The sequence below is a fragment of the Amborella trichopoda genome, chromosome 6, assembly GCF_054954075.1.
Source record: "Amborella trichopoda isolate Santa Cruz 75 chromosome 6, AtrichopodaSantaCruz75HAP2 v2.0, whole genome shotgun sequence".
NCBI lineage: Eukaryota > Viridiplantae > Streptophyta > Magnoliopsida > Amborellales > Amborellaceae > Amborella > Amborella trichopoda.
Genome location: NC_142341.1, coordinates 51,698,127 through 51,710,208, shown reverse-complemented (window position 1 = coordinate 51,710,208; position 12,082 = coordinate 51,698,127). Strand labels below are relative to the sequence as shown.

General features: G+C 36.6%; 1 protein-coding gene across 2 annotated transcripts; it reads left to right on the top strand.

Annotated features, from left to right (window-relative positions):
• The first annotated feature begins 1,829 nt into the window (after window positions 1–1,829).
• IQD13 (IQ-domain 13) lies at window positions 1,830–11,588 on the top strand. 2 transcript variants are annotated; one of them, XM_088869227.1, is made up of 7 exons: window positions 1,830–2,168; window positions 2,331–2,424; window positions 3,111–3,232; window positions 5,150–5,473; window positions 7,829–8,056; window positions 8,312–8,446; window positions 10,742–11,588. In XM_088869227.1, the coding sequence occupies exons 3-7, from the start codon at window positions 3,158–3,160 to the stop codon at window positions 11,408–11,410; spliced, it is 1,431 nt and encodes a 476-aa protein (XP_088725353.1). In that variant the 5' UTR covers window positions 1,830–2,168; window positions 2,331–2,424; window positions 3,111–3,157; the 3' UTR covers window positions 11,411–11,588. The 2 variants fall into 2 exon arrangements, with proteins under 2 accessions (XP_088725353.1, XP_088725352.1); XM_088869226.1 differs by lacking the exon at window positions 2,331–2,424.
• The last annotated feature ends 494 nt before the right edge of the window (window positions 11,589–12,082 follow it).

Sequence of the window (12,082 nt, the reverse complement as noted above, 5' to 3'; positions counted from 1 at the left end):
CAAACTTTCAAATTAAGAAAATTATTCGCAGGTGCTCCTTTATACAAGTGTGTTAATATACAATCTGCTCCTATGGGAGCACGCTGTACCTGCAACTGGACCAAGAGTCGGGCAATTCCGGGCCTCAAGACCTTGGAATCCTCTTGGTCACCGGTCTTTTCATAAAAAATTTCAATTTTTTCGACTCGGGTTTGCCCAAGTCAAACATGGCCTGGCGCTCCAACCCAACAGACTCCAGGTCCATATTTTTAAACTCTAATTTCAACTCTCACTCCCCTCGTTAGAACCCTAATCCCTAGACCACAGGTCCATATTTTTGAACTCTAATTTCAACTTTCACTCCCCTCGTTAAAACCCTAATCCCTAAACCACCACTACTAGTAGAGCTATCTTTGCTCTATGATTCCCTAATCTATATGAAGAAAAGGGTAGGAGCCGGTTTTTTTAAATGAATTATGAAAAAAAAAAAAAAATCTTTGCTCTGTAAGAGAGAGAGAGAGAAAGAGGGGGGGAGGGGACTCTTTCAAGTGTGGGTGTGGATAAAGCATGAACTTACCCTAACACAACCATAGGGACAACCAAACTAAGGTAAGAAATTGATTGAATGAGATTGATGGGACATGAAAATAAATAAATGTACATTCTTCAATGATGTTCATAACTAAACGAAGCCTTTATCCTTGTTTTTAGGTGAGGGAATAAGAATATATTAGAACTGGGGCCTATTTTCTTCTCCAGTGGCTTGAGTGGCTTAAAAGCAAAGCCACAGTGGTCCTCCACCATCTCACATAAATAGTACTTGTTAACTACCAACACGAAACGAAATTACTTCCCCTTTAAAACACCATCATCATAAACAAAAACCTTGAAACTAAGATGAAATTATGAGGCTTTGGTGCGGCTGCGGCTTTACAGAATTTGGCAATGCCATGCCTCAGAATCGTCGTAGAAAAGTAAATTAAGTGCTGGAAGACCTTGTGAGTGCATGAAAATCTACCGACGCCTCTGGTTGTGGAATCTGAAGCTTTAAAAATAGTGGAGATTTGACTATGGAACGATTAAAATAGAAGATCCATGAACCTTCAAAAATAGTGGAGATTTGGCTATGGAACGATTAAAATAGAAGATCCAGAAAGACAAAGTGTTGCCATAACATCGGATTGCTAGGGTTGGATGTTTCACCTACTTATTCATGTCGGATCGGTGATCTAGATCTGTTCGAACGACGATCTAAGGAAAATAGCAATAATAAATGAAATAAAACAAATGTTAAAACAGAAGTTTATAGGGTGAGGATTTAGAGATGATCTAGAAATATTTAGATAAGCTTAAAAGAACAGAAAAATTTTATAAAAGATTTTAAGAAGGAATCAAGTGGGACCCATATTAGTAAAACTAGTTCGATCTCGACTAATTCTAATCGACGATCCGAATCGAAAATCGGAGGGTTTTAAAAAAGTGCTACTTGGTAGGGAGAGATGTTGAGAGAGAGAAAAAGAGGAGAGAGGCTTTCTAGGCAAGTAAAGTGAGTTTGGTGATTGGAGTGTGCAAGTGGAGAACCCTTCTCTAACCGCCCCCATCATCACCACAAATCATAATCTTCACTCTTTTATTCTCCATCTCACCACACTTAAACGCAATACTTTATGCCCCCATCAAACCTACGGCCCAGATTTTGCATCACATACCCTACGATGTAATGTGGACCCTACAATATCTCGATTTAAAATCTCGTCCGTCCATGTTATCATGTCATAAGGGGGTGAGGTGCACGTGTGGCCTACGCGTGGACATATGATATAAGTTGCAAAGGCGAAAGAATATCAAACATTGCAAGGAAGGTGTAGAGAGAGAAAGGAATATGAAGAGGAAAAAGAAAGAGAGAGAAAGAGAAGAACAAAAATTGTGCAACAAAGGAGAGGGCCAAGGCAAAGTATCCAAGGATCGAAAGAGGACCCGGCCTCTCTCTCTCTAGGTGTGAGGTGTGGAAGATTCAAGGACCAACTCTTTCTCTCTCTACAGGAGAGTCCCTTCAAGGACCATATCTCTCTCTCTCTCTCTCTCTCTCTCTCTCTCTCTATTTGCTTGAACAAGGCAGAATTGTAGAGCCATTTTACTTTTGTTATCAAAATCTCCTGTCTGAGAACTCTTGGAATAAGGTTCAGCAGGTATGATGTTGCTAACTTCCATGTGTTACTACTTTTTCTTCTCTGATTGATTTGTTCGTGCGCCGGTTAGAGAGAGAGATCCCTCTTGCTTGCTTCACTTTTGTGTGTGTGTTTGTGTGAGAGAGAGCAGAGTTGATTCCAACTGCTTGGTTTACTTAACAGAGAGAGAGAGCAGTGGTTCGACTCGGAACCGTCGGTCAAACTGGAACCGCGCACTGACCGATTCGAAGAGAGAGCGATGTAGTATGAGTCAAGAGTTATGTCTTATGAGAATTTGAAACTCTCTCTGCATTAGAGTTTCTGCAGATAGGACCTTCCATTAATTATGTTTTTGCACCCAATATCTTGTTACCATTTTCTTTTGCATTGAACCCATCTGAATTTTTTAGTTGTTTTCCTTATAGTTATCTGTGAAAATTGGCTTCTTATTGTCTATTTGGCACTCCAAGTGCGGAATCGACCTTCGTCTATTAAATGCAAAACTAAAAAAATTCAAATTAATTTTCACCGAGAATATTTCTTTTTCTTAAAAAATTATATCATGAGCTTGGAAACAAGATAAGGGAATTTTAATATTTTGGCCCCACTTAAATTATTTGAGCTGAGAGGTGCAAATACTTTCCTTATTCTGGTTTTTAAAAGTTGAACATATTTTTTTACAGGTTTAAAACTTAAAATAAGTATGAATAATTAGGTCATTTGGCTCTAGAGTAGCCAAAATACCCTCACTTTTTAAGGATCTAAACCTAAAATTTTGGTATTTTTTATAAAATATTGACAGATATAAGTGAAATGATTTTCAAATAATATTAAAAATGTTGTTTTTGTAGTATGTTGGCCGAACTACTCTTTATATATTATTAATGTTGTTTTTGTTTCACAATATTAATTTAGACTACTTTTTATAGTTTTGTTTCACAATACTAAATGCAAATTTGATAGGTTGCTTGAAGAAGGGGAACAAAGAGGAAAGTGATGGTAGACACATCATGGGCAAGAAAGGCAGTTGGTTTTCAGTGCTCAAGAGGGTCTTCTTACCCACCTCCAAAGAAAAATATGAAACAGTAACATACTCTCTCTCTCTCTCTCTCTCTCTCTCTCTCTCTCTCCATATGTGTAATTCATCTCCCTTGCCTGTGCTTTCACTTCATAATATGGTTATGTGCATGCCTTAAAAGGGCATAGAATACTTAAAAATACAATAGTGATTGATTTGTTGGTGTTAAAAAAGAGGTTCTTATTATGTGCATCCCCTTATATTTTTTATTTTTTCCAACTTTGCTTCCGGTCCAATGTTTGATGTTTCAAACTACTGATTGTTAATTTTAATCTTAATAAGGCCATCAACCGATGTCAAAATATCGAACAGGATCATTTTTATGCCGCTTGTGCGATTTTTTTTCCTCCTCTCTCTTATCTATTATTGCATCACCCTAACACAAGTGGGTCTGCCCTACAAATTGTGCGGTTCGATTTTTTTGACATCGGACAATTTTATGAATATCAAAATTTAATAAAAATAAAAATTAATAAACGATCTAATATTTGAAACATCCGGTCAGAAACAAAACTAAACAAAATAAAAGGAGTCCTTCTATATAAATACCACATATTTTTGGGCATTTTCATTATAACGGTAAAATAAAGCGATACAGACGTAGTTTTCCCTTAAAAATAAAATTGGCTCCCTTAAAAAAAGCAAAATACCACCGTGACAATAAATAACTCTCTATCTCTCTCACAATCATGACAATAATAGCACTCCCTCTCTCTTAGACAGCTTTCTCTCCTCTTTTTAACAAGGAAAAAAAGTGAAACCTCTTTCTCTCACCTCGAAAACACACACAAACACCCAATTCTCTCACATACATTTTCTTTCTCAATCAAATGCCTCTCACATACACACTCAAACACCTCTCTCTCTCCATATATGCTATTCATCTAACTTCATGCCTGTACTTTCACTTCATAATATATTAATATGATTACGTGCATGTCTTAAAGGGTTTAGAATACTTAAAAATACCAAAATGATTGATTGGTGGGTGCTAAAAAAAGAGGTTCTTATCTCTTAAAATACCCCATAATGACCAATAAGGTGCGACCTCACTATAAAATTAGAACTCCCATCTTAAAAGTAAAAATTGGCTCCCTTAAAAAGCAAAAATGCCATCATGACAATAAATAGCAATCGCTCTCTCACCATCATGACAATCTCTCTCTCACGGAAGGGGTGGTAATGAACCTGGACCCCGACCGAATCTAGGAGATCGGACCCGACCCGACCCGATTCCAGAGGGTCCAAAAATTGGATCCGACAGGTTGGGTCCGGGTCAAAATATTGGACCCTGAATACCATTCAAGTCTAGGTCTTGGTTAGGAGTCTATGTGAACCCGCCTTGAATAATGTTATTATTTCAAAGAAAAATTTTATATAGATCCGAGGTTCTAAACAATCGAATTAGAGCTTATTTCAAAAATTTCATTAGAAGAGGTTATTTTGATGCCCAAATATACTCCAATCGATCATCTCGACATCAAGATGCATGTACATGAAAAAAAAATGGATTTCAAGTTATGAAAATAGTGCGTCTTGTAACGCAGTTTTTGACCGTCAATTTTCAAGTTTTCATAGATCTGCTCGATCTATACTATTTTGAAGTTTTAAATTTTGTAATTGAATGAAAATTTATTTTAATGCTATCACAAAGATTTCCACTATTGAACTACATTTCTCGATACTATTTACAAGTGCACATTACTTTGATTGTTTAGAGCCTCGGCTCTATACAAAAGCTCTCTTTCCTCCAACACACAAAAACACAACTCTCTCCTATACATTTTCTCGCTATCAAATACCTCTCACACGCACTCAAACACTCCTCTCTCTGACACGCATGCTCTCTTTCGTTGCTGTGATATCTCTCTCTCTCTCTCATGCTCTCTGACTCAATGTTTTGATTTTTGAATCTTTGATACAGGCCCAACCAAAGAAAGGAGTATTGAAGGAGAAGAAGAAGTGGGGTTTTGGCAAATTCAGGCATGGAGAACCAAACTCCTCCTTCATTTCACGCTACACTAGAGAGCCTAGTAGTGTGGAGTCGATTCTTGGTGAAGCTGAGCAAGAGAACCAGAAGAAGCACTCATATGCAGTCGCAGTGGCGACCGCAGTTGCTGCCGAGGCAGCGGTCGCCGCCGCCAATGCGGCCGCAGAGGTTGCCCTTCTGACAGGCTCATATTACCCTCCTCGTTCAAATGATCATTTGGCAGCCACCAAAATACAATCTGCATTTAGAGGATACGTGGTAAGAAACTAATCATGCATAATAAGGAAAAGTTGTATCATCCATGTGATCATGATAATAGTATTGCTAGGGCTCGCAATGGGCTTGGCCAGCCCCGGCCCTAGCCCAGCCCCGGCCCTAGCCCAGCCCTAGCCCAGCCCTGATCCCATAGGGTCGGTCTAGGCCTGGCCCAGCCCTAACAAGGCCAAAGAGGTCCAGGACCTATTACGGCCAAGCGGGGGTGGCCCGAGTGAGGACTAAGTAAAAAAATTGAAAAAATGTAAAAAATATATAAAAAGGGCCGGGCAGAGCCCAAATAGGCTGGCCCTGTCTTGACCAGGCCCACACTCGGCTCGGCTCTCAGGCTACATTTTGTGGCCTAAACCATAATTTTTTGGGTTGGCCACCTGGCTTATTGCTACCCCTAAATATGGTTTATAGTGTGATTTTTTTTCTTTTTTTTTTGTGGGTTGCCAGGGGGTGTATTGCAGGGGCTAGCAACGAAATAATTCATTATTTGAAGTGTAGGCTCCACTCCTCTTCTTTTGTCCTCCAAGGCATTGGTTAGATGGTGATGAGCCTTATGATCATGTTGTTACCATGATCATTTGGATCATACCATACTCTTCGATAGTATGATATAAACTAATCTGGTCGGGCCTAGGTCAACCCCAACGAAGACCCAACTTGCCTAATCAAGTTGAATTTAGGTCTAAATAAAAAACAAAAAGAAAAATTTTAAAAAATTATTATACATATTTTACAAAATAAAAAAAATTATTATACATATTTTACAAAATAAAAAAAATTATTATACATATTTTACAAAATAAAATTTATTGGTTATTAGGTTGGTCCAATCAGGTCGACGTCAACCTGTCCTGACACAACCCAATAAGGACTTGAATAAACCTAACCTAACCGGAACTAACTCAGGACTACAGGACTACACTCGAGTCAAGTAGACCTATTAGGCTTGACATTGATCCTGACTAGATTGCCTCCCCTAGATTCTAACTTATTAGGGTCCGTTAGCCTGGCTGTCTACATCGTAATTGCGTGAAAGCGGTTTAGATGGTCACATGGAACCCTTTGCCCTAGGCCCCTTATTTGAGTGTCGTGAATCTTTCCTTGAGATAAATGTAAAGTTGAGCTAATCTCATCTAGACCCAAATGGGCTTGGACCATTCCCCATTTAATTCTAGGATATTCTTTTTTGGAATGGTATAAAAGAAGATCAATATATCATAATTACCTTTAGCTGTCATGTATAATATTCGGCAGTCGGGGGTGTGCTATTGCAAGTGTCTAATAAAATATTTCTCACATTATGTGACTTGCCCCTCACTCTCCTGTTTCAAATCTGATAGCTCAGAATGCATGTGAACGTCTTGTATCAAAAGTAAAGGATTTTACACCTTTTTTTTATTTGGACAACTAATCAACAAAAGATAGAATTTTGAACATTCGAATCATCATTGGGCCTAGCACAGTAACTGGAGATCTTGTTATTATAATCGTCAAAACAATTCAAAATAGTTAAACATGAAAACCAAATCTATGATTGAAAAGTGTTGAAATTCAATAAAATCATAAAAAATTAAATCAGAGAATAATAATAATAAATTTATCTTGAAATTATGTATAAGACCATTTACCTTTCTTAAAAGAAAGTCATAGTCATCCTTAGGTGCCAGATATGAAATCCAACAGCTAGCAGTATGCCCCAAAGTTTGGGAAAAAAAATTTAAACTCAGGATACATTAATGGCACAGCCCCAACAATCCAATTTCACATCTAACAGAATTGTGATCTTTTTGTACGAAAGTTAAATAGCCTTGTTGCATACTTCCTCGTTTATTTCTTTTAGTTTGGAATAACAATTTTGATTGATGTAGATCTCAGTACTAAAATATGGAAAATAAAATTGAAATGGTACACATTATTTTGCAAATGTAAACTGAGAACAAATACCACTGTAGCAAGCTTAAGCATAGGGGTGGCAATGGACTTGAGACCCAAGGGGTAGACCCGATCTGGGTCCGGTTACCCGGCGGATCAAGTCCATATCCAAACTTTGGACACAAGCACTATTCGGGTCCGTGTCTGGTAATTTTTTTGGGTCCCAATAAATAAAATATATTTAAATATTAATTAAATACATAAATATTTTAATTTTGGGTTAGGTTTGGGTCCCACACTATATTGTCAGGTCCAAGTCCAAGTCAGGTCCCATATCATTTTTCCAGGTCCGGCCAAACCTATTGCCACCCCCATTTAAGCATGATTAAAAGAGATTCTTTGTTCTAATTTAAGCATGATTAAAGAGATTTATGATTCTGAAAATGGGCATTAATGTTGGAGTATGGTTTCTAGGCAAGGAGGAGTTTTAAGGCTCTAAAGGGTTTGGTGAGGCTTCAAGCATTGGTGAGAGGACAGAGTGTGAAGCGCCAGACCACGAACACAATGAGGTGCATGCGGCTGCTGGTGCGGGTGCAAGCTCAAATCCATTCAAGAAGGATTCATATGCTGGAAAACTCCATTCAACAAAAGAGTGACAAGGACAATGAGAGCACACTGGGAAGATGGACTTTGAGTCACCAAGTGAATCTCTCTCTCTCTCTCTCTCTGAAGATGGACTTTGAGTCGATAAATACTCTCTCTCTTTGAGTCGACAAATACTCTCTCTCTATATGTATTTGCTACTTGCTAGAGATAGTGCATCTTGAGCTATATATATATATGGTCACGAGTGTCTATGATACAGATATAAGTCTCAAAAATATGAACTCTAAAAAATAATATCGTATAATACACATAAATGTACACAAATCCCTTATAATTAGGATGCTTTTACAGTCCGAAAATGAGCATCATCACGACGAATGGGACGACAGCGTGCTTACAAAGGAGGAGATCGATGCAAGGATGCAACAAAAGCTGGAGGGCATCATCAAGAGGGAGAGAGCCTTAGCCTACGCATACTCTCAAAAGGTTCTCTCTATATACCTTTATATATATATATATATATATATATATATATATATATATATATATATATATATGCACACACTAATGATATGCGCGTGAGTTGCACGTGTGTATTAAAATATTAATGATTAAAATAAATTTCAATCTTCAAATAAAATTTTCAAAAACCATAAAATTTGTTTATGAAAGGGTTTGTAGAAGAGAGAGAATTTGATGGGTCCATCTTCACATTTAGGCTTCTATTAGATAATAATTAATTTTTCGTGTTTTCAATTATATTATTTTCTAACCTACTCTAAAATTAGTATTAATGATATTATAATATATTCATAAGTAAATATTATTATGGAATATTAGAAAAAATGAAATAGAAAAACAGACCACATAAACTTCAAAATATAATTATAATTCTATTTATAACTGTATTTTTACGTGATTATTTTTTAAAAATAATTTCAATTATATTATTTGGGTGAAGTAATGAAAAGAGATATGGTTACCTATGGTCTACTTGAAAGTATGATTCTTGATAGAATGCATACCGGAAAGAAAGATAGAGAAGGAATTATCTTTTTATTTTTTATATATACCAATATAAGTATTCTCTTCTACACCATTTTTCCTTATTTTCGGTTTTTTTTACCGAAATGACATTCGCGGTAGTCATATTACCGTAATAGTTAGTGCATGTTATACGATACTTTAAGTACCGTAATACTTATGAAATTTTATACGTAAACTTACACTAGCCCTTATACAGTATTTTAAGTACCATAAACACTAACCTTTCTACAGCATTTTAAGTACCATAAACACTAACCCTTATACAGCATTTTAAGTACCATAAACACTAACCCTTATACAGCATTTTAAGTACCATAAACACTAACCCATATTATACGTCACCTGTAAACATTTTTCTCATTGTGTTTATCTCTTTCATTTCTAATTATTTTTATGTTTATCTATTATTTCTCTCTCTAATTCTTTTTAACATTTATTTATTCTTTCTCTCTCTAATTATTTTTTGTCTTTTTTTTTTCTCTCTACAATCTCATCATCCTCTCCTTAGAGAGAGTAATCAAATACCGACTTCAGCTATACAAAACAGATGACATGATCTATCTAAGAAAATGATGATGAGATTGTAGAGAGAAAGAAGAGATAAAAAATAATAAGAATGAAAAATAAGAGATAAATATTAAAATGAATTGGAGAGAGAAAGAAGAGATAAACATAAAAAGAATTAGAGATGAAAAAGATAAACAAAATGATAAAATGGTTTACGGCATTTTAAGAGCCGTATAACATGGTTAGTGTTTACGGCACTTAAAATGTCGTATAATGGGGGTTTTAGTTTTATGGTTAGTGTTTACAGTACTTAAAATGCCGTATAATGGGTTTTAGTTTTATGGTTAGTGTTTACGGTACTTAAAATGCTGTATAATGGGTTTTAATTTTTACGGTACTTAAAGTACCGTAATTGGCTTCACGGTCATGGTCAAAGTTTTACGGTATTTAAAGTACCATAATATTACTTGAAATTACTACGGTATTTTAAATACCGTATAAAATGATATGTATTACGGTAGTAAGATTACTGTGAAGGTCATTTTGGTCTAAAAAAAACCGAAAATGAGGAAAAATGGTGTAGACGAGGTAAACAAAAGTTTAGGCTTTTTTCCAATTAACCTTAAATTAAGGTATATTTGCGATAGTTTCTCTTTTAAAAAATAATTAAAATTGTCTTCAATTTATACTAGTAAATATATTATTTACTTATAAACAAATATTATTTTGAAAAGTTAGACAAAATAAAAATACTTATTGGTATTACTTATAAGTAAATAATAAGATATCGATTGCAATTACAACTGATAATAATGTTGTTAATAGACCTCTATCTCAGTGTTTTTTTAAAAAAAATTAGGTTTAGATTTTGGAAGTCACAAAAAATTAATAGAAAATGAAAAGCCAATAGAGAAAAGTAAAAATGAATAAGGAAAAATGGAGTTTATTTTTTTTGGCATCTACGAATTTTAATATTTATTTATTAATGTAGTTTTTGGGGCACCACTCTCTCTCTCTCTTGCTCTCTCTCTCTCAGGGGTGGCAGTGGACCCGAGATACGACGGGTATACCCGATCTCGGGTATGGGTTCATGTCCAAATTTTGGACCTGAATACTATTCATGTTTGGGTTCGGGTCCAAATCCAGCCGGACCGGACCCATACCCTATCCGTTGCCACCCCTACTCTCTCTCCCTCCTTGCTAACTTTTGAGAACTCGTGGCCTTAGCTCTTGAGGGGAGTTTCCAAACCAATGCTAGCCGGCATGACAGAGCTGAGGTCCAATGGTCTCCCATGGGGTTGGACTTGGCTTGAACGCCAACTAACAACTCAACCCCTTGAAAACCAAGCAACAACACATGAGAAGCCCAAACAAGCACCAATGGACAACACCATAGACTCAAGGCCTCGCATTGACTCCAAAAGACACAAGCAAATTAGTGTTGAATCCCTAGATTTGGCCACCCCCAAGTCCTCAAGATCCTCTCCAGCTCCAAGCTCAAGACATGTAATTGCAAGCAAACCACCTTCAATTTTTGGTTCAACAAACATCAAGAGCTCGAATTTCAATGGCAATGGAGGTGATAGAGATGATGAGAGCTTAACCAGTTGCCCACCTTTCTCTATGCCTAATTATATGGCACCCACTTTGTCAGCTAAGGCAAAGGTTAGGGCTCAAAGTGCCCCAAAGAGAGGGTCACAAGCACCAAGCAATGACCCCAAGAAAGGCCCATTTGGGTCGTTGAGGTGGAACAAGGGCTCAATCTTCTCAAACAAGAGCTCCAATTCCCAAAGACTCTCAAAGCAAGATGGCTCTTTGCATGCACTTGGGAATTTGAGTTTGGACTCTGCCCATTCTTTGCCTGTCGGGGTGGGGAGAAAGCCTTTCTATAGATGAGGTGTGTCTTATGTTATTGTGTGATTTTTATTGCTATTCTCTAGTTTTTTCTTATTCTATATTTTTTTTTTTCTTTTGGGATTTTTGGGGTTTTGTAAGTTGATTGATTGAGAGTGATACTTAATGGTAATAATATTGAGAAAAGTATAATAGAAAGGTTTTGCAATAATTCAAGTTACAACTTGTGTTATTTCTCATGGACCGGACTGTTGTTGGCTAGAGCTCAACTTGATTATGATGCAATGGCCTTTAAAGGTCCAATCCACCCAGTGTTCCAAGATTCGGAATCGGGCCAAATTTCCGATTCCGATTCAACTTGTCCAACTGGCAATTCCTAAGCTGGATCATGATGTATTTGCTGTTCGTCCTCGACAATGGATGGTGGAGATGATTCATAGTTTCTAGTGAATGTGTGCTATTGTCTTTTGAAAGAAGAGTTCACGACTCCTCTCCACTGATTGCATATGGTGTACATTATGTATGGTGTATTTCCTCCATAGGACATCCATATCTTTATGGTCCGTAGTTTGGTTAATTAATTACGGTTTAGATATGTCTGTGGACGCATTTATTCAAGTGCATTTACCTTGTAGAATCCATTTTGGAGGTGAACTTTCGATCCAAAACTTATCGGATATTTCGTCTCTATTACCATGATCTTGAATTTAAAAA

Coding starts and splice junctions, on each gene's coding strand:
- IQD13 (XM_088869226.1), top strand. CDS start 3,158: ATGGGCAAGAAAGGCAGTTGGTTTTCAGTGCTCAAGAGGGTCTTCTTA. Junction 8,057..8,311: donor GATGGACTTTGAGTCACCAA/GTGAATCTCTCT, acceptor ATGCTTTTACAG/TCCGAAAATGAGCATCATCA. Junction 8,447..10,741: donor CCTACGCATACTCTCAAAAG/GTTCTCTCTATA, acceptor TCGTGGCCTTAG/CTCTTGAGGGGAGTTTCCAA.